At 49.0% G+C, this 25,564-nt stretch overlaps 1 protein-coding gene across 3 annotated transcripts in view; it reads left to right on the top strand.

Moving 5' to 3' along the window:
• The first annotated feature begins 1,949 nt into the window (after nucleotides 1-1,949).
• Nucleotides 1,950-25,564, top strand: part of Tns3 (tensin 3) — a 223,324-nt gene continuing 199,709 nt past the window's right edge. For 2 of the 3 annotated variants that reach the window (XM_051200598.1, XM_051200597.1), the window contains exon 1: nucleotides 1,950-2,145. In XM_051200598.1, coding sequence (XP_051056555.1) covers nucleotides 1,960-2,145 — 186 coding nt within the window. In that variant the 5' untranslated portion in view covers nucleotides 1,950-1,959. Of the gene's footprint in view, nucleotides 2,146-2,493; nucleotides 2,641-25,564 lie in introns of those variants that run through there. The other variant, XM_051200600.1, reaches the window with a different exon arrangement.

Below are 25,564 nucleotides of genomic sequence, written 5' to 3'. Positions count from 1 at the left end.
GGTCCAGGCTATGCATCCAAAGGTTCCCTTTTCAATCTGTAGGTGAGATGCAGAAACTAGGGAGCTGCCAGACAGCCTGACAGCCTGACATGGGGTACTCGGGGTACCATGGTCCACCTTATCTTTCATTTGTTTGCTTGTTTGTTTTTGAACACTAGTGCTGGATATAAGAGTGGACATTACATGTACTGGTCCCCACTTCACCGTTCCAGAAACAAGTGTCAAGTTAGGGTATCCCCCTCCCTACCCCCACCTCCGCCCCACTGGAAGGGACAGGGACAAGGGACTATTTAGTTTGGGTAAGGGTAACAGAGTAGGGAGATCTTAGAAGAGACTTCAGCCAGCCTTGCCTGGAGTCTTCCTCATTCTGAGCTATCACGCACCCTTCAGCATCCTTTCTTATCAAGGGTGGTCTTAACACCTTGTGGGGTTAATTCATGCAGTCCTTCAGGCAGCAGGGATCAAGCCAGGCAACCTGATGACTCATAAGAGGGCTGGGGTGAGTAAGCAGCTGGTAAAAGCCTGAGTGAATAGCACAATCTTGGGTCCTTACCTTATAATGCTTTGATCCCATCAGTAGGTTTACCTTTGTCAAGTTAAGTTGGGTTTCAGGGTGTTTCCTTACTAGTTCAAAGGACAAATTAACAGTCCCTGCTTGACCCCCAGGTCAGGATGGATGTAACCACTTCTCTATGCCCCTCTAGAGGCTCATTCCCAAGCCTCCTGTGGCTCCCTCATGACCCATTGACTCCTATAGGCAGGGGAAAGACCTACATTATTCTGCAGGACCTGCGGCTCGGTGCCCAGGAAGCTTCTGCCTCAGGGAACTAATGACTAGACCCTTCTCCCAATATTGTTATTTTCCCAGAGCTTCGGGGGTAGTAGCCACAGTCTTCCCAAACCATGAAGGTCTCATACCTCTTTGCCAGGTGGAGGGGAAACAGTGTGGCCCAGGTTCTGGATTCTCACTGAGGAAATGGGTTTTGGCAGCCTGCTTTTGGATCCAGGCCTTCAATGTTTCTGAAGGCTGCACTGAAAACGGAGTTACCAGATATCATTTTCCTTGCTCGACTTTCCCACCATTCCTGGCAAGCCTGGTTTCCTTGAAGGTACAATAAGGCAGGAAGGATGGTTCTTGGTCACTTGGCATCAGGTAGTGCCCTTACCTAGCTCCAGGTAGGACTGTCAGATGCCTGGCAGATACAATTTTTGCCCTCTTTTTCAAGATGTAACGTTACCCCGAGTGTGTTTTTGGAACGGTATCAGATATCCAGAAACTGATGGAAATTCCTTTGTGAACTCCAGCGAGGTGCAGTGCATCTCATTTCTGTAGAAGTGTTAGAGAGACCATAGAATAGGATGTTGGCCCTTTTCCTGTAGTTCACAGTGGGAAAACTGGGAGAGAGGGCCAGCCATTGGAATCTAGGGATGGACAGTCTGTTGGTATGCCCTCATCTGAGAAAGGCTGTTCCGGGGATCTTCTTTCTTCTGCATATCTGACTTGCCTCAACCTTGCTCTCTTCTGCCAGGTTCAGTTTAAGAAGTCAAGGTACTTGTGGCCAGACCCCCCCCCCCCCACCCCAATCCCCCGTGTGCCTCCGGGTGAATTTAGGACCTTGCAGGGGCTGTTGAAGCCTTCTGAACGTTCCTGTAAAGACTGCTGTTTTATACACTCGTGACCCCCACTAAATAATAAGCCATACAAGAGTACTGTAGATTTTTCTCCCAGCAGGCACAACACTTAGGCACACCGAATGAAAGAATAAACTGGTTTTGCAAGAATGGGTCTCGAACTTCCTTCTCCAGGTACACTTGGAACTGAAGAGCCTCTAGTATACTGGACCCGGAGGTGCTTAGGGAAGCCAGCGAGGTGGGAGGGTGTTTTAAGAGTTCATCCTTCTGGTCTGGAACCCTGGGGGGGGGGTATAGCCCCCGGAGGGGCAGGACATTGTTAGGGTGATGAGACCAGGTGACCGGCATAGCCCCGGTGCGCGGGCCGTCCGTGGCGATTGCCCGAGCCGCCTCGAGGGGGCCCTGCGGCGGGCGCGGGCCGCCAGCCAGGAGGACGGGCCCGCCCGCGAGCAGCTCGGAGCCCAGCTTCGCTTCGGCCATCGCCCCGCTGGACCGCGCTGCGGGTTCGCCCAGGTACCCGGGCCGGGAGCAGGGCAGGGGCGTCCACGCGCCACACTCTTTGTTTGGGACCCCGCTTAGGTTCCGGAGCCTGGGAGTGCGGGGTCTTGGAGCTGGGACGCAAACGAGCAGGCACCAGATCTGGGCACGGAGACAGTTGAGGGTGCAGGGACAGGGCGCGGGGGGCACCCGGGAAGGGCATTCGGGATCCAGGACGAGGTATGTCCACGGGGTCCGCGGCGATCCGGGGACTAGGGCTCATCCAAGTCCCCGGGAAAGGACGCGGCGCAGGCCGGCTTGCCAAAGCGGAGCAAGGCTGGGGACGCGGCTGGGGCGCGGGCCGGTAGGGTCCGGGCCGCTGGCGCCGTTCTAGGCGGACGGGGGCGGAGCAGCTCTATCGCCGCCTCGGCCCAGCGGACTTTGCTCCCTGAGACAGTTAGGGACAGTGAGACGGAGAGCCGCTTGGGGCTGCAATGGGATATCTCGGGACTTTACTCCCGCCTTTTCCAGGCAAGTGCCCTGTGCGCCTCTTTCCCTTTCCTTCCGATCGCCTGGGAGGCAGGGGTCCTATCGCGCCTTTTCCCTTCTCTCGGAGTACGGGTGCAGGCGCAGGCCGGGGGGGGGGGCACCTATGACACGTGCCTCCTGGCACGCGGGCGCTGTAGCTGACAAGTAAGAGGGAGGGTCCTGGGCCCCGCGGTCTCTGTGCAGTGCTGTGTTCTGCCACGGAGGACGTTCGTTTGAACTGATTTGAAAGCCCATGCTTCGGGAAAAGACCCTGAACTCTTTCCTCCTCCCACCCACTTCCCGGCATTCTGGCCTGTGCCAGCAGGTGATCTGAACTCCCTAGCGTGACTGAACACAAAAAAAAGTTCCCTCGAGGGCCTGGGGACCAGCGGAGTGCACTATCGAATGTGATCACTAGTGATTGGGACGCCCCAGGCATTGTCACAGCCCACTCCAACTTTTGTTTTCTGATGTGTGCCTCCTGCCCCAATGTATAGAACTAAACAGGGAGTACAGAAGTTACTGTTGTAATACTGTATAGCCGGCCCAACAGAGTTTTAACTCTATGACATTTTGGTACACTAAGTTGAGGGTTTGGTCTGTTCGTATTAATTCTTTTTAAAACGTGCTTTTAGTTCTTTGCTTTTAAAATGAGATTTGAGTGTCCTTGTGAATTTGGTGCCTCCCTCTTTGGGGCCTATGAGGTTATATTTGCAAATCAATCAGCAAGTATTAAGAAAGGCTTTTCTGTGCTGAGACCTTGAGGACCAGGAAGGGGGTGGGGTTGGCTGCAGCCGGACCATGGAGGAGGCTAGGCCAGGACTTAAGCGCGTGTATTAGAGAGTGTCTATAAGTGGGGGGGGGGGGGGCAGGGAGGTGCATTTGCTGGGTCTTGGGGAGCTAACTGGGGCAATTGGCAAGAAGCCAGACCTCAGACAAGGTCACGGTGACCCCTCAGAGTGATACAAGGGCAATAAAGACTGGTGGCCAAGGGTACTAAAAACTCTGCATGTGTTCATTTCACCCAAGTGACTCTTAGAAGGGGAACTATCACATCATTTTGCAGATGGGCAAAGAAATTCGAGGTATCCTGTTGGTGATGTTGAAGTGTGGAGGGGTAGTTAGGGGTTATGGGAGAGAACGCCTGGGTTCTATGTTCCCCTCCTGCAGGTGGGATGCCACTGCTCCTGGGTCAATTGGATACGAATGCTTGTTCATACTTCATACAGTAGTTTTCCTCTGAGGCTAGCTCTGTTGCTGAGGCTGCTAAAGCTATCCGTGGCAGCAGTTGAATTATTTCTATGCAAACCATAACCAGCAGGAAGATAGAAAAGTGCTTGCTTCAGGACCACCATGCTTCTGAGTACAAACTGTCTAGCTTTTACAAAGTGTCTCTCTGGCCTGCTGTACTTTGAAACTGAGTTACTTGCAAATGTTGACTCCATAGCTCAAGTTCACAAGGTTAAAATATGTTACTGTGCTGCAGGAGGCGCTAGGGGAGTTGTTGCTTGTGGCATGGCCATAACTCGGGAAAGGAGGTCACAATACAAGAAGGTTTAGTGGAAGATACCCAAGGGGAAGACATTTGACCTCTGTCTGGCAGTCAGAGCTTCTATCTTCCAAGGACACAAAGATCCATTTTACAGATTTGGAAAATTACAAATAAATTTCCAAAGCCCTGGAGCTACTAATGGTCTGTCTGCTTGTGACCTACCCTGGCTCTGTGTTTTGTTGCTTAGGATCAGTCTGCTGGAAGCAAAAGGGAAGTCTGTTCTGACCTTGTGTTTGAACTTGGACGTGGCGAGGGCTGGGTGCTACTAACAAAAAAAGAAAAAGGAAAAAAAAAGCTGTTGGTTTTTCTTTTTGCAAACAGAATGTTCTTACAGGACCACACCACCTTCCAGGTGGTCAGAGAGGCATTGCCCACTGAGTGCCTCAGTTGCATCCTTGCCAAAAACTCCTCACAGGGGCTCCAATAGACTGCTGGCTGTTCTCTCATTTTGTGACTGGGTGGAGCCTGGTGGGCCTGCTCCATGTGACACAAGCTGGGATGGATACATTGGGGCTAGGCAAAAGTTCTTTAAGATGTAGACTGACCCTGGCCTTCCTTCTTGTGGGACCCTGAAAAGCAATGGGTATTCAGTCCACCTGGAAAGAAGCCCGCCAGCAGTGACCTAATGACAGAGGGAGCCGCATCTTCTCAGAGTCCTTCGCTGCCATTTCTGTTTGTCTAGAATAAAGGGGTTAGGTTGGCGGCTTAAGTAGGCATTTGGTTAACTGATAGCAACCCTTCAGTTCTGAGAGCAGAGTGTTATCAGTCAGAGCTAATGCACGTAATGAAGCAGATGCATCCTCATTGGCGTCTCACGTGGAACTGGTGTTTAAATTCCTTACGGTGGGTGAGAAGTGTGTACTTTACTTCAGAACCCACAAGGATGGGTTGTATCTTTTGGTGGAGCTCTTGTGTAGCTATGAGAGCTTGGGTTCAACCACCAGGACTATAGAAGAAGTTCAGGTTTAAACAATGTAAATCCCAAGACAAGATGCATGCATCCATTCTTATTGAGCACACGTTTGAGGTTGTATTTTGTCATATCTGCCCCTGTGATTGCTGAGTGCAGCTTAGGACATTGATTTTCTTGATGCCTGTTTCTTGTAAACGTAGGCGATGTACATTCCCAAGTTTCTTGGAACTTTCTTTTGAAGTCTTTGCTTCAGGAGTGCTTTGGGCATGTGGTGAGGGATATGTGCTGAGCTCAGAGTTCCTAGGGTGGTCCTCAGTGTCTGTGTCAGGTCTTTCTGTGGCACAGTCTGTTGTATGGCTCACTACATTTGCACAAAATGTCTATTCGCAGAGAATGTTTTGTGTATATTTATATTTTGAGATGGGAGATTGCCTTGGACTCTTGGTGATCCTGCTGCTGTGGCCTTCCAAAGAGCTGGAATTACAGACATGAGCCACCAGGGCTGGTTCTGGTTCCTATTTTGTAACTGTCCCCAGCATAGCCATGCTTAATGTGGCCTCATGTGGCGGCACAGATGCCCAGTGGGGTGGGGGCTGCCTTTGCCACAAAGAAAGGCAGTGAAGAGAGGGGGATAGATGACTGGGGCCATCTTGCTTTGGACATGAAAGACAGCACAACTTAGGAGCACCCAGAATGCTGCAGTGTGTCAGGAAGGGGTACATTTTTTTTTCTCTTTTAACTTTTTACATTTATTTACTTGCTTACTTATTGTGTATGAGGTGTGTGCATGCACGTGCATGCCCACTTGTTTCATGGCCTGAGTCTGAAGGCCAGAGGACACCTTGCTGACATCAGTTCTTTCCTTCCATCGTGCAGGTTCCAGGGACTGATCTCAGGTCCTCAGGCAGACATTCTTACCTTCAGAGCCATCATGCTGGCCCAAAGTGGCAATTCTTGAGGGTCATCATAATGATCTGTAGATCCCTAAAACATGGACTGGTCTTTTAAAAAGAGAGCAATAAGCTGGCTTTAATGTGTTTTGTCTCAAATGGGTAACTATAATGGAAGATTACTCTGGAAGGATCATGACAGTGATCTGGAAAAATTTCCCTGTGGAGTACCTGTCCTGGATGGTTCAGGCGTGCCTTAGAGGCATCAGCCGACAGGTTTGGGCCTTTATCTCTCTGTCCACCCCAAGCTGGGGAGCACCTCATTCCACAGTGCCTGTGTCTTGTGCTAGTGGCTCCCCCTGCCCATAGTCTGATTTCCCATGCTGATTGTCTTCGTTTTCTGGAAGAGATAAGTGTCAGTAAACTGCCCACTCCATGGGATGGCAGATTCTTCACAGGTCCAGTCTCTGCAGTTCTTAGTGTGCTAGCTCTGATGAAGGACTTCCTCAGCCCCTAGAAGAGCTGCTCACCCTGTGAATGGACCTGCCTAGCTCAGTTTCTGCTGCCAGAACTCTGGTCCCAGCTGCTTCCTCAGACACTGAGGCCAGCTTTTCTTTACATCTCTCTTCCTTCCTTCCTTTCAGCTCTAATTATGGCACATTAAGTTACTGGGTCTTCCTCTTCCTTTTCTCTTTGGAGAGAGATAATCACGGCCATACACCCTTACAGACAGGGCTTGTTTCTTTTTCAAAGGTATTAGAAGATATCTTTGGCAATTCTGATCACAGCTGTCAAAGGAGGGTCCAGAAAGTTTTAACCTAGGTGTGTGCTGACAACTGAGGGGTAAACCACACTCCGTAGACCAGGGGATACTTCCAAGTAGGTGAAAGTGTTGTATGAGCGCTTGCCAGTGTGTGTTTATGTGTACCATGTGCATGCCACAGTCATGTGGTTGTGAGCCACAGTATGGGGACTGGAACAGAACTCAGATCTCTTGCAATAATCGAGTGCCTTAACCGCTGAGCCCTTGTGTGGAGCTTTTTTTTTTTTTTTTTTTTTTTAATGGAAATAGAGACTAAGTCCTGATGCTTTTAATATACCAGAATCCAGTAGTTGGGAGATAAAAAGAAATCACTCTGGAATTGTGGGCAGGGCCTTAGAGGTTGCTTCTCTTTTTACAGGCGAGCCGGGCCTCCTCCAGGCTCACAGGAGCCTGTTATTTCCCGCCAGAGGGTTCAGGAATCCTGGCTCTCCTCATTACTTTGGAACACAGCTGCAGTTTGCAGCCTCACTGTGGGCCCACAATAAACTGTGCAAGCCCACATCTGGCCTGCCAGCGGGCGGGCAGGCAGCCCTGGGGCCACACTGGGCCATTAGCCAGGGTGTCTGAGCCTGTGCACATTCCTTCCAGAACAAAGGCCTCCCTCGGCCTGGTCCTGGCGTTCCTCTCTACTTTAGTAATCCATCACCTTTCTTAGTGGCTTCCTTACTCACCCACTCTGTGCTGGCCATTTTGAAAGTAGATCAGAAATGTGCACAGAGAACTAAACAGATCAGCCTGCAGTATTCCCCTAACGTCCAGGCACTACCAGCAGGGCAGGGTCCTGGGTGACTGTTTCTCTTGATGCTGCTGGCTTCAGCTTCAGGTCCAATACTTTGGTCCTTCTAAATTCCCAGTGCTGAATGAGTCTGAAAAGCGGCCTGCTTGCTGCTGGGAGGGCGTCCTGGTTTGGGGTGTATTGTCATGTCCCTGTCTGGAAGGGGAGACTGGTTTGCACAGGGAGGTCAGGGTGACAGAGGCTGAGTACAGGAGTGTCTAGTTTGACTCCTGCTAACACCTGCAGAGTCAAGTGCTCAAGGGTAGAGGAAAGGCAGGCTTTGTGTATGGATGGGGGCTGGGCTGGTACTCAGGGGGCTGTTTGGGAATGTGTTGCTCTTAGTTGGATGTGTTCCTGTTTTTTTAGCTGCTTTTTGGCTATGTTTCTATAAAGCCTGCCCACGTTGTAGACTCTGATTGAGGTTGGAAAAAATGCTAAGGAAGCTAGTTCAGTGTCCTCGATCAGTCAGTTTTCTGTCACCGTCACAACACACCCAAGAACATCTGTGCCAGGGAGGAACATTTTATTTTGGCTTATGCTGTCGGAGAGTTTGGCTCATGGTCAGTTGACCTGTGACGGGAGCAGCATCAAGGCTGGGAGTTCAGTCCCAAAAGATACTCCCCCACCCCCATCCCCCACCCCACCCCCATATCCCCTTCGAGGACATGCCCTGTATGGCCTAACTTCCTTACCTCAGTCTCCTGAAGGGTCTACCAGCTCCTGATTGCTGGAGACCAACCCTTTAACACATTGGGCCCTTGCCTGGATGTTTAAGATGAAAGTCTATTTGTGGGAGCCTGTGTTTTCCTGAGCTCTTTGGTTTGACCAAACTCAGCTCCTTCTATTTGTTTTATTTTATATCCTGTGTGTAAAAACACTGTGGCAGCTTAAGCATTTTCCATTCTGCAAATAACAGCATAAACAGGACTGCTGTTGACAGTCTGCGAGTATAGCATGGCCAAGTGGGGCTTATCTATCTGTCTGTTGGTCATGACCAGTGTGTATCTTTGCACGTAGATTTGTAGGCAGATCCTAGATAGTCATGTTCCTGGGAAGCTTTCTGGTGGGTTTAAACAAAAGAACTGAAACTTTCTTTTTCACTGTGAGAAAATCCGTGTGATGTAAGCATTAACATTTTAACGGTTGAAAGTGTATCGCTCAGTGCTTCTCATTGTTGTGCAGCCATCTGCACAGTGGGTCTCCAGAACTCTCCATCACGCCAAACTACTTTAGCCCTCTGTTTCTCTCCCCCACTTCCTGGCAGCTGCCGCTCTTCTTCCTGTCTCCATGAGCTGGACTGTTCTGTGGTCCTCCTGGAAGTGGAACCACCCAGCATTTCTCCTGTTACTGGCGTATTTCACATAGTATAATTCCTTGAAGAATCATCTATGTTATAGTGCATGTCAGCTGTCCTTCCTTCCGTCTTTCCCTGCATTCCTTCCTTCTTCAGGCCTAATAGTATTCCATTGTGGGTCCACCATGTCTTACTAATCCATTTGTCAGGTAATCGCACTAAAATAAAACTGCCTCATCTTTGGGTGAAGGTGTCTTGTCCCAGCTTTCTGTTCTTTTGTTAGAATCAACCAAGAAGCAACCACAGCTCCTTGGAGTTCCTTGACCTGGCCAAACTGCAGCTAAACACTGTATGATCACTGTCTCCACTGTCCACTCACTGTCGTCAAGCCCATGGTTGGCATCCACAGGGTAAAACCCCGGGCCTGCAGGAAAAGGATGAAGGAGGCTTCTTACCAAGCTGTTTTGACAGACTGCATAAACTTGGTGATTAATGGAATGAGAAAGAAGAAAGAATGTCTTTCGTTGAGAGAGAGAGAGAGAGAGAGAGAGAGAGAGAGAGAGAGAGAGAGAGAGAGAGAGAGCCCCAGCAAGCACCTTTAGAGCTGCTCAGTTTTATTTTCAATTAAAAACGTCTGACTTTGTTTCAGGAGAATGGTTTTAATTTGGATAAATGGTTCAGTCTGGGAACCACATGCCAGCACTTATGATCTATGAACGCAATTACACAGGGTTACCTCAGCTGAGATTTGGAGGGAATAAGGCAGAGCCCCTTCCCTCTTGAGTGGCGCTGGAGGCCCCAGAGTCACTGGGAGGAGGCAGCTTTTGATCAGTTTGAGGAGTTCCCTGGGACTAGCAGTGAGAGCACAACCATAACACTCATAGCTGGTGCTGGTTAATTTTTATCCTCTAAGAATGCATTCACAATTCCAAGTCAGGAGTGTCAACAAATAGACTCCTGTCCCCTTTGGAACACATTGCACCAGAATTACCAGCACCTTTCCCAGCACGAGCATTTGCACAATTGGAAGGAGGAAGGATACTCATCCTCATGTTCACCCAGGTGGTTCTAGGTTCCTGGGGCAGGTGGGAATGTGGCTCCTAGGGAGAGAGGAAGAGAGCTGCTCTACATGGATGGTCAGCTCTAGCTTCTTTCCAAGATGTTGAAGGAGGTGGGACCACATGGGTGCAGGGATAGTGAAGATGCAGCCCCCAGCCAACCACCTAACGTACCCATGGTCAACTGCAGAAGCCCACTGAGAACCGGAGGACTCACCATGAGGGTTCCGCCCATCCACTCGGAGATTGAGGTGGGGCATAGGGCAGCTCCCCACACTGCTTGCACTAATGTGGCCTAAATCTCCACCTGTACCCAGTGGTCTCGGGGAGGGGGGGGTCACAAGGGATCTCAAGGGTGCGAGACTGAGACCCAAGAATGCAGACTGTAAAGCAAGAATAGGATCATCATGCTGAGTTATGGAAAGCCTGGTTCCCGTCATGTTCCCACTGTAAGGAGAGCATAAGGAATGACTGGGGAGTAGGAGGAGTGGTGGGCAGGACAGAGTGGATTCTAGAATTTAGGTCCAGATCCCAATAGGTGGGAGTGTTAGTCAAGTGGGAATCACTGTAACAAAATACCTGAGGCAGGTTGACTTTGAAAAATAAGGTTTGTTTGGCAAACAGTTTTGGAGATCGGACATCTGATACTCTATAGACTCTGGTGAGGATCAGGTGGAGGATGGCTGCACAGTGGTGGGAACACATCTGGGAGAAGGTTCACATCTTCAAACAGGAAGCCAGAGTGTGATTCAGAGCTATTCTCTTATAGCTCAGGATCCCATGAGGCTACCCTTCAAGTTTCCATGTCAGTTTACCCAATGGCCTAGTTACCTTCCACTCTGTAGCTGAGATCAACTTCGACAGCTTATAATACACAGACAACTTAAAATATGCCACCTTCTATTAGTCTTCACTCCTCAGAGGTATATCCTATATCCAGCTACCTCCACCCGGAACACCAAGGGCCTAGCATGTGATCCTTTGTGGAGGACACATTAAACTGTACCCAAACTATAGTAGTGGGCCTTGTCCCCAGGAGTACACTGTACCTCTGCACTGCAGTACGTATTCCAGAGTACCTGGATTTCCTTGAATGATCCTTAGAGACTTTCTCATTTTCCTCTAGCAAGAGTGTAATTTTAACCAGCCCGTAACAGTTAAGAAATTGAGCCACTGATCATCCAGCGACTCATAACAGTTGTCTCATTCTTTGAACTCCCCCACCCCTGCCCCTGTTTTAGTAGGAATAATCTAAAAATATGGGTCATCCGCACACACATACAGTTCTTTTAAGACGTTTTGTTAGAGATGATAAAATTAACGGAATGCTTGAGGGCGCACGATTCTCTTCCCACCGTAACATTCTGATGCTGTGGTACATCATCGCTGCCCTCCCCATGTCCAGACACTTTCAGAGGCTCCATGTTAGAAGCACAGTGTATGCGTAGCCATCGCGATGACGATTTCCCCAAAGCTGCCTCCCCGTCCTGAGTATGCCCCATGCTCCTGCTGTCTTTACATGAGTGCCTGACATGGCTTCACGGAATGAATGCTCAGGGTGGTGACCAAACTAGCCTGGTCCCTCAACCTCAGGGCTGATTGGTAAGTGGTTCTTGTTGATGCTTCTTACTGAAAACCCCAAATCCTCTTTGGCTACTGCTGGCTGTGTGGCTGGGTGCCCTGTAATTTTGCACAAAGTCTGTAGTGTGGCCCCCGTGGCTTGTAGTCGTATTGCTAGGTTCTGCATTCCTTCTGAGCCAGAGCCCAGACTAGTCCTGGCTTCTTGGGCTTCCTGGGTGAACTCAGACACCTGAGACCAGCAGCACTCTGATGGAGCTGGACAAGCACTGGAAGATTAATGCTGACTTTGGCCCTGTGGGTGTTTGTGGCAGGGGCTGCTGGTAAATGTTCAGCTGGGGCCTCTGAATTCAGCTGTGCACCTACTGCTAGCCCAGCCCAGCCCATCCCATCCCATCCCAGCCCAGCCCAGCCCAGCCCAGCCCAGCCCAGCTCCAGAGAGACTGGGCCTCAGTTCCTCCTGCCAGGATGAGCTGGGAGGGTGAGTGGAGCTGAGCTCACAGAGACTTTTGGCTGACTGTAATCGCTATTGTCCCGTGTCCCTTTAACCTCTGGAATTACTGTCTGTCCTTTCGTTGTTTCTGCCACGTTCTGCCTGTCGTCAGACCCACGTGCCTGGGAACATCAGTTCTCGGGTTCCTGTGGCACCAGATGGTTTTGTGCAAATAGAGAGAGGAGGGCCTCAGCCTGGAGCTGCTGGGGACAACATGGCCATGCCTATTTGTTCTGGGGCGGAGGGGAGGTGGTGGTGGTGGTGAGATGGAGCAGCGGAGACTTCTTCGGAACAAGGTGGCACACACACCTGCCTCTGCCCTGTGCTGCCAGGTGGTTCCCTGGAGTGATGCTGAAGACATGACAGTACTGAGGACCTGTTGAGCGCTTAGGGGTTGTCTGGCTTTACACCCAAGGGCCTTCCGAAATAAAGGCTAAGGGCTCACCTGTGGCCTTTCTTCACTCTGATGTGATTTTCTCATAGGGAGAGGACTGGACCCAAGGAGGCCTCTTATAAGCAGGCCAGTGCCAGTCCCCGCTGCCTGACTGCTCAGGCTGGGTTGGCTGCAAGCCCTGGTCCCCTCCAGCATGGTCTAACGGGTTGTCACAAATCTGCATGTTCATGTCCTGAGACTGAAGTAGCTGTGCCCCTCCTTCTAGTACACCTTGAGAAGTGGGTGGTAACATGTTTGATCGCTCACTCATCACTGAAATTTGAACTCCAAGGATAAGAAACAAGGCCATGGTGTTCTCTCTCTCCCTCCCTCTCTCTCTCTCTTTCTCTCTTTCTCGCTCTCTCTCTCTGTGATAAGAGTTTTGGAAGGACTTAAAAGATAGCTTTGTGTCCTTTGTGTCCTTGGGCCAGGCATTGCCTGACTCACAGGTTTGCTTTTACCCTTGTCTGATGCCCACATGCTTGGCATGAGTGTGTGTGGGATGCCTGGGGTTCTGTGCCCAGCTGGGAACATTCAAGCTTATCTTTACGAGAAAGGACAGGGTGAGGGCGGGGGTGAGTCCAAACTTGCACATTTTCCCAGGGTTTCATTAATGTTTCCAGGGTCATGATTTCTTTCCTGGAGTTTTGCCTTGCAATATATGTCTTTAACATTCAAAAGAGTAATTTGTACTTTCTTTTTTAAAAAAGATTTGGGGAATCCAGCCTGGCGTTGCTTTCTTGGAAATAAGCCACATTTCCAGTTACCATCTATCTTAGTGAAGGTTGATGGCAAGTGCCTGCAAGGAATGCCTGTAGGGCTCCCTGCTGCGAACTGCAGCTACAAAGGCAGTATTTAACTATGCTGGTAGCACAAAAGAAATGTTCTTTCTGGACAGTGTGTGGGGCGGTGTCCCTGAGAGCCATACAGTAAAATGGCAAGAATTATTTCCTTTGTCTTCATCTCAAAATGAGTTCCAGTCTTAATACAGACCCACCGGTAAACGTGTAACCTCTTGTTTACCATGTAAGTGAAGGTTCTGTTCTCCACAGATGCCAGGCACCCTGTAGAGCCAGCTTGTGAAGCCAGGGTCTCCCCACATACTTGTTCGTGTTCTGTTGAGGCTACTCGAATCGTGTCCATGGATCCTGTGTTCCGGACCATACACATGCTGCAGAACTTTACAGAGATGTCTTTATGAAGGCACTGGTTCCTGGAAATGGATCAGCTAGCCTGCTTGGATGAGAAGTGGGTGAGGTATACAGCAGGTGGCCCTACATTTACCCTTGTGGTGGCAGATCGCCTATCCCAGAATCGCTGTTCTCCATTGATCCAGTTGGCCTTTTTCAGATGATACAGCCTCTTCAGGGCTACTGTGCCAGCCAGCCTGGCTAGGCCTTGACCCTGGGGGAAGCATGTGGCTACAGTGCTGTCATATGGTCGTAGCTCCCAGCTTCCGCCTGGATTCCCATCACACACTGTTCTGTGGCTAGCTGCTTGTGAAACTGTGGATCAGTGGCAGCTGGACACCTGGGACTGGTGGGGGGGAATGGCAGGCCTATAACTTGGGGTGGAGGCATCAGCAGACACTGTCCTTGAGGCTTCCCTCTTTGTTCTTTAACCCTCGCCACTCCTCATTCCTTTATGTGGTTGTGCTGCAGACACCTTGAGCCCTCCCAAACCAGAAGTCCGTAGCTGGCCACTGCTACGGGGTCACATAGCTGCCCACACTTGGACAGGCCCAGCAGGAAGTGGGCATTACCTGTCCCAGGTGGTGGCTTTGGCGTTCCAGCTTTTTTGCTCATTCTGAGAACTTCCCATTCACCAATTTGAATTTTAGTGTAAAGAGCAAAAGAAGCTGCAATGAAGAGCAGACTAGTTTAACTGGTGGTAACTAAAAGGAAAAAAAAACCTTTCCCACCCAATTTAGACCAGGTAGATCAGACTGGCCTCTGCTCACAGGGACTGGCCTGCCTCTGTTCCCTGAGTGCTACTATTAAAGGTGTGCCATCATGCCAGTCTGTTATTTATCACATATACTCCTTTAGTTTCTCTCTCTCTCTCTCTCTCTCAATCTCTCTCTCTCTCTCTCAATCTCTCTCTCTCTCTCAATCTCTCTCTCTGTGTGTATAGACACACGGGGTAGAAGTCATAAGTCAACCTTGTGTGTTGGTCTCCAGGTGCTTGCTGTCTATCTTGGCTTTCTTTTTTATTTATTTAAAGATTTATTTATGTGGGGCTTAGAGAGCTCTCCCAGAGGTTAAGAACCTATTCTCTTCTTCCAGAGGACCCAAGTTCTATTCCAAGCACCCACTTTGAGCAGCTTACAATTGCCTGTAACTCTAGCTCCTGGATTCTGACATACTCCTCTGACAGACCTACTCATACACACAGAAATACATGAAAAAATATTTATTATTTTTTTCTCTCTGTATGGATGTTGTGCCTGTGTGTGTGTGTGTGTGTGTGTGTGTGTGTGTGTATGTATGTATGTATGTATGTGCATCGTATGCATGCCTTGAGCCTGAGGAGGTCAGAAGGGTGTTGCATCCCTTGAGACTGGAGTAGAGATGGTTACAAATCACCGTGTGGGTGCTGGGTACTCTGGTCACTTTAAGTATGGTCAGTGCTGTTAACCTCTGAGCCATCTCTCCGGCCTGGACCTTTGTTTTTGAGACAGGATTTCTCACTGACCTAGAGCTTGCTGCTTAGGTTAGTCGGCAGGAGAGTGAGCCCAGGGCTCATCCTGTCTCCCCATCCCCAGTGATGGAACTTCAGTTGCATGCCTCCACACAGGGCTTTTTTTGTGTGGGTTCTGGGGTTCGAGCTCACGTTCCTCTAGCTAGCCTGGGTAGCGCTTTATTGACAGAGTTGTTTTCTCAGCCTTTACTCTGCTGTCCTTTACTCCATTCTCGGTAATGATTCTCTGAAGTGCTTCAGGTAGCCTCACCTGAAACCTGCATGACGTTAATGTGCTTGCTTTACAGTCGTGTGACAGAGACTTCCTGAGTGTTTACCTCCCAGGTGTAGCAACCAACTGGCTATCCGTGCTGAGCAAGAGCCCATGTGTTTGAGTGTTTGAGTGATTTGCTAAGTAACTATTAGGATCATCTGCTCTGGGCTACACCGTGGAACTGCGTCAGACTCTCAGGATTGGCTGGGTGAGGCCTAGAACCATTCATCTGGGTTAATCCTTTTCCAGTGAGTGATGTTCACTGAAGCCCCAGGAAAGAATGAATCAGGGAGCTTTGCATTTCTAGCTTTGCATTTCTAGTTGTCACCTCAGTGGTCCAGCAGCTCCGTCCTTTTTATCCTGTGCTCTTGGAGGTTCTGCTTGGAGAAAGCTGCATCTGCCTGCAGTTCTCACACTTAGGGGAACACTCTTTGCTCCCTGAACCCCCAATTTCAACTCCTGCCCAAGGTTAGGAACACCGCAGTGTGGGGCCAATGTATGTTTTCAGACTTGGTTCCTGTTTAACCTGGACACACACCACACCCTTAAAGCATTTTGCTGTAAGGATTGCAAGTTCTTCGTGTCTGGAGACCTGAGTCTCACAGCTATGGAATTTGAGCATCATTAGTGTGGGAGATGGGAGCATCTCCTCCTTGAATAGCCAAGTTGCTTAGCACTTGGGTAGCCAGAGGGACACGTGAGAAGGGTTGTGTCTACAGAGCAGTAGATGCTGTGTGGGTCAGAGGAGGAAGCAATTGGGAGCTTAGTAATAAAGAGTGTCAATTAGGGTTTCCATGGAAACAGGACCATCAGAATGTTTTCATATACAGATGTTATCTGAATTAATGATGAGACCACTTCCCCCTAAGCTACCATGAGTTGAAAATATAAGTTGGAAATACGTGTGATCAGCTCAGCCTACTGAATGCCACTGTGTCCTGTGGACCGTTGGTGTCCTTCCCTCATGCCTATATAGCTACTAGAGCTGTTGTTGCCCGGTGTCAGGAGAGAGTACACCCTGTACTGTTGGCCCAGAAACACATCCAAGGACAGTGTCTGTTGGATGTGTGTGGCTCTTGCACGACGTTAGTCAAAAGCTCATCCATGAAGCTACTCCACGCTGACGATTGTCCATCTGTCCAGTCACATATAAATGAATCTTCTCGTGTAAGTCTGAGGACCAGCAAGTCTAAAATCTGGTGGGAAGTCTGGGAAGAAAGCTTTGTTTTTGAGGCAGATTCTTGCATTCAAACTCATAGCCATTCTATCTCTGCTTCCTGACTACTGGGATTATAGGCACGAGCTACCATGCTCGACGGAAGCCCAGCTGTTCTAGCAGGTCTTGAGGTTGTGGTGATGTATCTGAAACTATCTGGAGCAAAACCACTTCTTCCTGGAGCCTTAGGGTTTTTAGTTTTTTTTTTTTTTTTTTTTTTTTCTTTTCTTTTTTAAGTCTTCACCTGATTAGATGAGTTCATCCCCTGTCCCCCAACATTGTGAAAGGTCATGTGCTTTAATCAGACTTTACCAACTAAATGTTAACGTATCTAAAGAATCCCTGTACAGCAATGGCTGTCTAATGTCTGAGCATTTGTGTATCTTGATGTAGCCAAGGAATCTTCACTGGGGCTTATCTTGGCTTTCTTCATTTCATTATCTTGGGTTCCCTGGAGAGTTGACTTCCTCTCAGTGATGCTAAGTGTTCTTTATGTCTAACAAGCGTTTATTGATTTACATTAATTGTAATTGATTTACATAACTAGAACAGCCCGAAGCAATGTGGACATCAGACTTGGTTTGATCAAGAAACTCAACCCATTGGCTGCCCATTAACAACTTTCCTTTTCTGTTGTCAAGCTTATCAGAAGCTGACTGCTCGCTCTTGTTTGTTACCAGAAAGAGAGAATATGTGTTTCCCATGGCATTTTACAAAAATCCTAAAACAACCTTCTATCTGCAGAAACCTTACACTACCTAACCTAGGCCTGTGTTTCACCCAAAGTCAGTGACTCAGGTAGAAAAGAACAAGACTCAGAAAGCCGGACGGCACATGGGCAAAATTCCCAAAATTCCACTCACTTGATGGCTTTAGCTGAAAGCTGTCAGGAGATGGAGCATCGTCAGCACAAGGCTGATGCCAAACAGGCGACCAGACTCTAGGGAAGCAGCAAGGGCTTCTGTAGTGGGAAGATCTGGTCTCCTGAGCATAGGGGACAATGTCCCCCAAGAGAGGGGCTTCTTGGTAGCAAAGGTAGTATCTCAGCCCTCCTGGTGAGCCCTGCTCCAGTCCATACTGGGCCACCATCCAGGAGCTTGTGACTTATCCTATACCTTTAAAATGCTTTTTATTTGTAGTTTTAGTAATTTCTGGGTTTTTCTTTTGTTTGCTTTTAAAAACAGGGTTTTTCTGTTTAACAGCTCTGGCTGTCCTGGAACTCTCACTGTAGGCCTCTCACCACAGAGATGCACCTGCCTCAGTGTTGGGATTAAAGGTGTATGTCACCAATGTATAAAAATGCCTTTGGGGCACATGCTGGTTCGTGTGTGTGTGTGTGTGTGTGTGTGTGTGTGTGTGTGTGTGTGTGTGTGTGTGTGAACTCCACCAAAGCTAGGATCATCTGAGAATAAGCAATCTCAATTGAGAAAGTATCTATAAGATTGGCCTGTGGACAAGTCTGTGGAACACTTTTTAAACTGATGATTGACTTGGGAGGGACAGCCAAATGTAGGTGGTACCAACCTGGGAAGGTGGTCCTGGGGGCTATAAGAAAGCAGGCTGAATAACTCATGGAGAAGAAACCAATAAGCAGCGTTCTTCCATGGTCCCTGCTTCAGTTCCTGCCTCCAGGATCCTGTCTTGAATTCCTGCCCAGACTTCCCCCAGTAAATGAAAGGAACCTTTTTCTCTCTAAGTTGCTTTTGGTCATGATGTTTTTATCACAACGGTAGAAACCATAACTGATATAGAAATTGTTAAGCGGATTGTGGACTTGCTGCGCCAGACCTGACTATGTTTTTCGGGGGAGGACTGGGAAAGAGAGTGGAACTTTGGGCTGGAAAAGCCATTGAGTGTGCGGAGCTAAATGAGGCGTTGTGGGAACATAGAAGACAAGGCTGAGAGCAAGGCAGGCCATGGAGGAAACAAGGCTGTTCATGTGATATTTTTGATGAAGATTTGTGAAAACAAAACCTTTGCTTTACAGGACAATCAATGGTGGTCAGCTGGGGCTGAGGAATCAGCTGGGATTAAGAGGAGACCAGTGTCATCAAGGTGCAATCTAGTGTTTCCTCTGGGTTAGCACACAGAAACTGTGGTCCAGAGGGGACCAAGGGTGTGCCTCACCCTGGCAGCTGACTTGGTAATGTGTAAGAGTCTTCCAAGTGGTGCTGGTGTTGGCATCGCGAAGGATGCTGGATTGAAGGAGTCATGGAGAGCAGCTGAGGCTTGGCACTGTGAGAGGCCAGGAGAGGCCATTGGTAAAGATGCAGTTTCGCTTGCAGAGGAACTTTGGGATTGAAGTGTGTGTGTGTGTGTGTGTGTGTGTGTGTGTGGCACTGCGAAGACCCCAGCATACTGGAGGTGCCAGGACTGTGGGGTGAGTGTCAAGGATAGCAGCGGCTGTGGAGTGGAGCTGGCCTGAGTCTGTGAGATGAGTTATGTGAACGGCGAGAGTTGGAGAGGTGGAGCTGCTCGTTTGGAGCTCAGAAGACCCTGAGTGAATCCCAGACGTGGGATGTTGAGCTCCATGATTTATTTCTGCTGGATGTCATGTCGGCTTTGCTGTGCTTAGATTGTGACTGTGTCCTGGTTCTTCCCTCTTGGAATACGAAGGATGTAACTTGTTATTGATTTTACAGGAGCCTACAGTTAAGAGACTTTGGATTTTTAGTAAGTCTGGATTTTTAAAAAGACTGGATATTTTAAAGAGACTGAATTGTAAAGGGCCTGCATTTTGTAAGTTTCTAAAATTGTGCAATGTTTTACCCTGAGAGCTTGGGAACAAACAAGAAAGGAAAGTAACATATTTATATGGCAAGGTGGCAAGTTGTGCCTAGTTAGTTTTTTTTTTTTTTTTTTTTTTTTTTTTTGTCAATTTGACACAAGCTCAGGTCATTTGAGAAGAGGGGACCTCAGATGGGAAAATGTCTCTATCAGATTGGCCTTTAGGCAAGCCGATTTATGATTGGCATAGAAGGGCCCAGCCCACTGCAGATGGTGCCATCCCTGGACTGGTGGGTTGTATAAGAAGGCAGGCTGAGCAAACCATGAAGAGCAAGCCAGTAAGCCACATTCTTCCATGGTCTCTGCTCCACTTTCTGCCTCCAGGTTTCTGTCCCAACTCTCTTCTGTGATTGACTGTAAGCTGTGAGCGGGTAAAGGCTTTCCTCCAGAAGTTGCTTTTGGTCATGACGTTTTATCACAGCAATCAGAAGCAAACCATGACAGATGCTGAGAGGGAGTGTGGAGTGAGCTCATTGATGCATGAAGGGGTTTTGGTGCATATCAGTGTTGGGATTGGCCCTGAATCTTTGCTCTTGTTCACCATTTCAACTCCACATAGAATGAATGTCTATTCTGGGCTTAGGGTTGAGAGCCTTTAAAGGGGGGCCCCAGGTAAGAGGGGGCTCCATGCTTCCAGCAGGATCCCTGCTGTTCTTGGTCTTTGTTTACTCCATTTGGAGTTATTTGCTCAGAGGACCCATGCATTGGGAGTATAGCTCAGTTTGGGATGGCCCCCACTGAACGTTGCTGGCTCTTGACTGGGACCGTGTCTTAGTCCATTTGTGTTCCAAGAAGGGGTCTCCAAGATACAGTGAGGGGAGGCACGTGCACCCAAGGTTGTCTCTCGGGTCTCTAGACACATACCATTACCTGATTCTTGCCCGAATGGCTGCTGTTGGAAGATGGTGCTCAGAGTCTGGGCCATGACTTGCCACCTTTATTGAGCAGCAGGTATGTGTGGTCTAGGGATGTGGAGGAGCTGCCATGTATGTGGCCCTGGAATGATGGCTTTGCCTCTCTGGGTATCTGCTTATGTAACTGGATGCTAGAATGGAGGCTGTGAGGTCTGAGAATGTTCCAGTGGTTTGTGGTCATCTAGAAGTAGGAAAGGAGTCTGAACCTGTCCTTGTCCCAGCTGAACAGAATCGGCTCTGGACTGCTTTCTGACACCTTGCAGTGTTTGTCAAGAAACAGTGTTTATCATGCACTTGTTACAAGGCAGGTGGGCAGCCCTTAGGACTGGGGATGTTGACTGTTTTCAACAGTGAATACAAATGGGGGTGGTTATCTTAGGCCAGGCATGGCAGAAGCAGGAGGATCTCTGTGAGTTCCAGGTCAGCTAAGGCTACATGGTAAGACCCTGACTTTTCCCTACCAAAAGAAAACAAACAAAAAGTAGGTTTGTGTGTGTGTGTGTGTGTGTGTGTGTGTGTGTGTGTGAAAGAGAGAGAGAGAGAGAGAGAGAGAGAGAGAGAGAGAGAGAGAGAGAGAGAGAGCTGGTGGAAGCCAGAGAGTATATCAGATCCCTTGGAGCTAGAGTTACAGATGGTGGAAAATCACCTGGGTGCCAGGAATTAAACACAGGTCCTCTGGGAGAGCAGCAAGGGTCCTTAACCACTGAGCCATTGTTTTAACTCTAGGAATGGGCTTTTAATCTCCAAGGCTGTAGCCCATAAAATCACTGACTTTTTTTTTAAGTTAATCTTAATTTTCTGTCTCTGTTTATCTGTCTGGCCTCTCTCTCTCTTTGTGTGTGTGTGTGTGTGTGTGTGTGTGTGTGTGTGTGTGTGTGTGTGCGCACACGCGCGCGCGCGCGCGCGCACAGTACCCAGAGGTTGGGATTCACTCTTGTCCAGTCCCAAGCCCTCAGAATCTTAACTCATGTTCTTGCTTTAATACCCTGCCAAGTTCCCTAGATGATTTTAAAAGCATGCAGAATAAAAGATTTTAAATGAACTCTTGCAGAGGGAAAGCAAACCTTTGAGAGAGGATGATGAAGCCCAGGGGAAGTCAGTATTCAGTGGATTTGATGTCAAGTCTTGCTGACTGTGTGACTAGGCCATGTGCCACTTAGTGTTGGCACAGACAGACTTTCACGTGTGCCCTAACTTCCTCATAGAGCTGCATGTTGAAGGGAAGTCACACCAGGAAGGCCTCAGTTGACCGTGGAGATCAGGTCATTCTGCCGGGACACAGATGCCCTAGTTGTCCTGCTGGATGTCACATGGGTCATGTAGTCAGTCACATTTTTTTGTCACCCCCATACCTGATCCTCTGAGACTCTTAAGTAGCTTTGGGCTCCTCACTGAGGACAGGGAGACTTAGGTCAGATCCACCAGACAAAAGATACACGTGGCCTGATTTGAACCTCAGAAGGGACACTGCTCCGCACAGCTCAGGAGGAGTTGGCTGTGCTACTGAGAGATGGAGATTCTTGTACTTCAGATGGGCAGTATTCTGCTGGTATACGAATTAGAATGGTTGTAGGAGCCCGGAGTGGGGCCACGAGCACAAGGCCCTATGAGCACATTCTTTGCCATTAGATAACCTTGATATTGGTATTGCAGGGGGTGGGGTGGGGGACCCTAGTGTGAAATGAAGCCTAGAAGTTCTGTTGGCAAGTACACAGAAGACCTTGGATTGTCAGGATCTGGTAATTTGGGATAGGATATCTTATCTGTCTGTCCTGCTGCAGTTTAGAAATTACTTTGCATGTGGGCAAGGAGATGGATGGTGTTTGGTGCATGTTTCTGCAAGCTAGTGGTCCATGACTAAGATACCTCTGGCAACTGTGGTGTTTGGTAGGAACTGCTCTCTGCTTCACAGAGAGTACTTTCTATATATCCCCATGAGGTAGAAGGACCAGTGAGCTCTTTGCTAAGGACACTGATCCTGACGTGGGACCTCCACCTTCATGACCTGAACACCTGGGTGTTCAGCCTCCATCTTGGAGGTTAGGTTTCAGTTAGTGAGCTTTGGGAAGACATGGACGTTCTGACCACAGCAGCAACGTATAAAAGCCCTGTTTCTGGATGATTGGCAAATGCGCAGCCCTTGCAGGGCTGGGACAGGATGTGTGGACTGGAGCACCCCTTGATCTCTGGGCTATGGTTGGCTCCATGCTTGAGGTGGGGCCTTTTGCACCAAAGGTTGTGTATAGTGATGGGCTTTAGACTTGTGTGGCCATTGGAATGTGGAGATATCAACTCAGTGCTTTTTAGACAACTACATAGCCACAAAAACTCTTCAGTGTCATAACCAAGTTTGAGATTTCAGGAGGGAAGCCAGCTCTGTGTGGCGGGATTTCTGACGCTCACTCTTCTTGTGGTGTCTGTCTCAGAGAGAGCACCATGACGGCTGTTACCCTGCTGCCGTGGCTTCCTGATGAAGATGTCCTTAGGAGTGAGGGTGCACTCCAGCCAGGATGGAGGGATGGAGAGTTGCCGGGCTAGAGCTCCCTGTCACTGCTGCTGGTTTATTTCCCTCACCAAGGTTTCCACTGTGAGAACTGTCAGACATTCTCCATCTCAGTCCATTGTGTGTGTCATAACATAACGGAATACCTGAGAGCCGCTAGTTGATAAGAAAGAAAGCTTTATTGAGGCTTGCTCTGGAGGTTAGAAGTCCATGATCAGAGGCTGCAACTGCCGAGGGTCTTGACCTCCTTCATTGCACAGAGGAAAGCTGAAGGGCAAGTTTGTGCCTGCAGAAGAGAGATCACACCCCCACTTCCTATCAGCTCATTCTCATGTAACTGATCTATCTGGTCCAGAAAGGTAGGAATTCCTCATTCCTTAGAGAAAAGCAATAATGCTCCTAACACCTCATTGGCTCAGCAGAGAAGAGCTGTTACAGGAAAACCTTCCTGCAAGATCAAGATTCTGCATTATTTCCTCCTTCATTCGTCTTTCCCCAGACCTCCCTCCCTCCCTCCCTCCCCCTCCACCTGCAGCTTCTTCCTGTGATAATTCCAGATAGCCCCATCTTTCGGTTGCCTGATTAGGCATTTGCACATTCTAGAAAACGCACCGTTCCCAAAACCACAGCCCCTTCCAGATACCTAAAAAGCCACATTGACAATTAGAATTGTTCGTTACAATCAGGGTCTTACCAGTGCCCACATGGCAGAGGCTTAGTTTATCCCAGTAGTCCAACCCCTCGGCAGCTTTAATGTGGCCCCACTATCATGCTATCAAAGATGTGCTAAGCTAGGGCAGCACCAGTGGAGGAGTAGGGGGAGGGGAGCCGGGATGGACTCTGGAAGATAGAGCCAGAGGGGCGGGGTGATGGGCATCTCCCTGTTCCTGCCTCAGTGTCTCCACTTTTGAGTATATTCCACCCTTGATGGGTACGGACAGTGTTGAGGCCACCCTTCTGGTCCACCAAATCCTTTGACATCACCAGGGGCTGGCATTATTTTGTTTCATGTTTTTGTCGTTATCTCACTGGGAAACTAGGAGCCATTTGGAATGTTCAGAAGGCGAAAGCAGGTGTGGGGCTCAGCCTCAAGCTCCCAGAGTAGAAACCAGGTCCTTTCTGTGGCTCAGAGCACCTGCATCACTACGAGAGAGGAGGCACCAGGTCGGCCCCTTTGAAGTAGGGTTGATGGACAGTCTGGGGGAAGTTGGGACGTTCAGACCTGCCAGCATGAGGGTGCGGGATCCTGTGCGGAGTGTTGGAGTGGGAGCTGTATTTCTTGTCTGTAGGTAAGAAAAGAAAATAATGCTGGGGAGGAAGCATTCCTGGCGGGGATTAGCTGGGAGGTGGCTCCGAGCTTTGATCCTCCCGGCACCTGGCTTGCTAAGGCTTGCTCTGATAGGGACAGCAAATTCCCTGTCTCCTTTTATGTTGGGAACCCACACATCCCTGACATTGGAGACAACTCCCCCCCCCCCCCCATATACCAGTGGTGGGGTCCGCATCGCCTGGGAGGGCAGCAGAGGGTCTGTCTGCTTTGCTCAGCTCCGTGTGGGAGTGGTCTAGAGCCTCTGATTGGATGGGGGAGATGTGTTGGTACCTGCTCACTGCCTCCCCCTATCCAGACCATTCATGACACCCTGTTGAACCCTACCTGTGGTTCCTCAGTGAATGCCTCACAGTGCTTTCCGTGGGATACCTGTTGTTGGGGGCTGACTCTAGGGATTGAGGCCACTCCTACCTCCTTCCAGTAAATGCTGGTGGCCACCCACCTTAGTCTTGGTAATGCCTAACAAGAGCTATTGTATTTCCAAGCATCTCCAGTTTTTAGGTAGGGAAATCAGTCATTGATCTAAAAAAATGAACTAGGTGTGTAAAATATATTAACTTACTGCCAGAAGATAGCCTTGGGCTGGGTGTGGTAGCATTTGGGAGTCAGAGGTAGGACATCTCTGTGTGTTTGAGGCCAGCATGGTCTACTTAGTGGCTTCTGGGATAGCCAAAACTACACAGAGAGAATCTGTTCAAACAACACAAAGCAAAACAAAACACCCAGAGTAGGGAAGGTTGAGAGTTAGGTTAAATAGTGAATTTGGGTAACAGATGCCCTTTTGTGAGTTCTGGGAATGCTAGGCTGGAACTAATTGTGTGGTCCTGGCTAGTTCAGGCTGGACATGTGGCTGAAGGTGTTGTCACCTTATACCAGTTACCAAACCATCTCTTACATGGGATGCTGTGAAATTTCCCAGGTGCATTGGTGACCTGGAGGTGGTTCTGACTGATGTTAGTGGGGTGTTGCAAAGGCCAGCTGAACCTCTGCATGGTCTGGGTCAGGGATAGATCACAAGCTGCTGATGAGCAGGGACTGTGAACTCTGTCCCACTCCACTTTGTCACCTGATTACCCTCTGAGGGCAGATATGTGACAGGTGGCATGTCCCAGCTAGGCAGTCCCTCCCTGGGGCTTTCCAGGTGCCATCCTGCAAGGTCTTCTCCAAGGCTAAAGAAAGAGAAGTTTGGGTTGGGACAGTCTGGGATCCTAGCACTCAGAAGTCTGAGGCAGGATTAAGGACAGTGTGGGCTATGCATCAAGACCCTGTAACAAAATGGAGTGAGGGGTGAGGGTGTGAAGGTAGTACTACCTCAGTAGTAGAGCACTTGTGTAGCACGAGGTAAGACATCTTCAGCACCAAAAAACAAAACAAAAAACAAACAAACAACAAAACCCAAAAACCAAAAAACAAAA

Source organism: Phodopus roborovskii, unplaced genomic scaffold, assembly GCF_943737965.1.
Source record: "Phodopus roborovskii unplaced genomic scaffold, PHOROB, whole genome shotgun sequence".
Lineage (NCBI taxonomy): Eukaryota > Metazoa > Chordata > Mammalia > Rodentia > Cricetidae > Phodopus > Phodopus roborovskii.
Note: the sequence above shows the minus strand (reverse complement) of the source record. Positions and strands in the feature narration are given on the sequence as shown.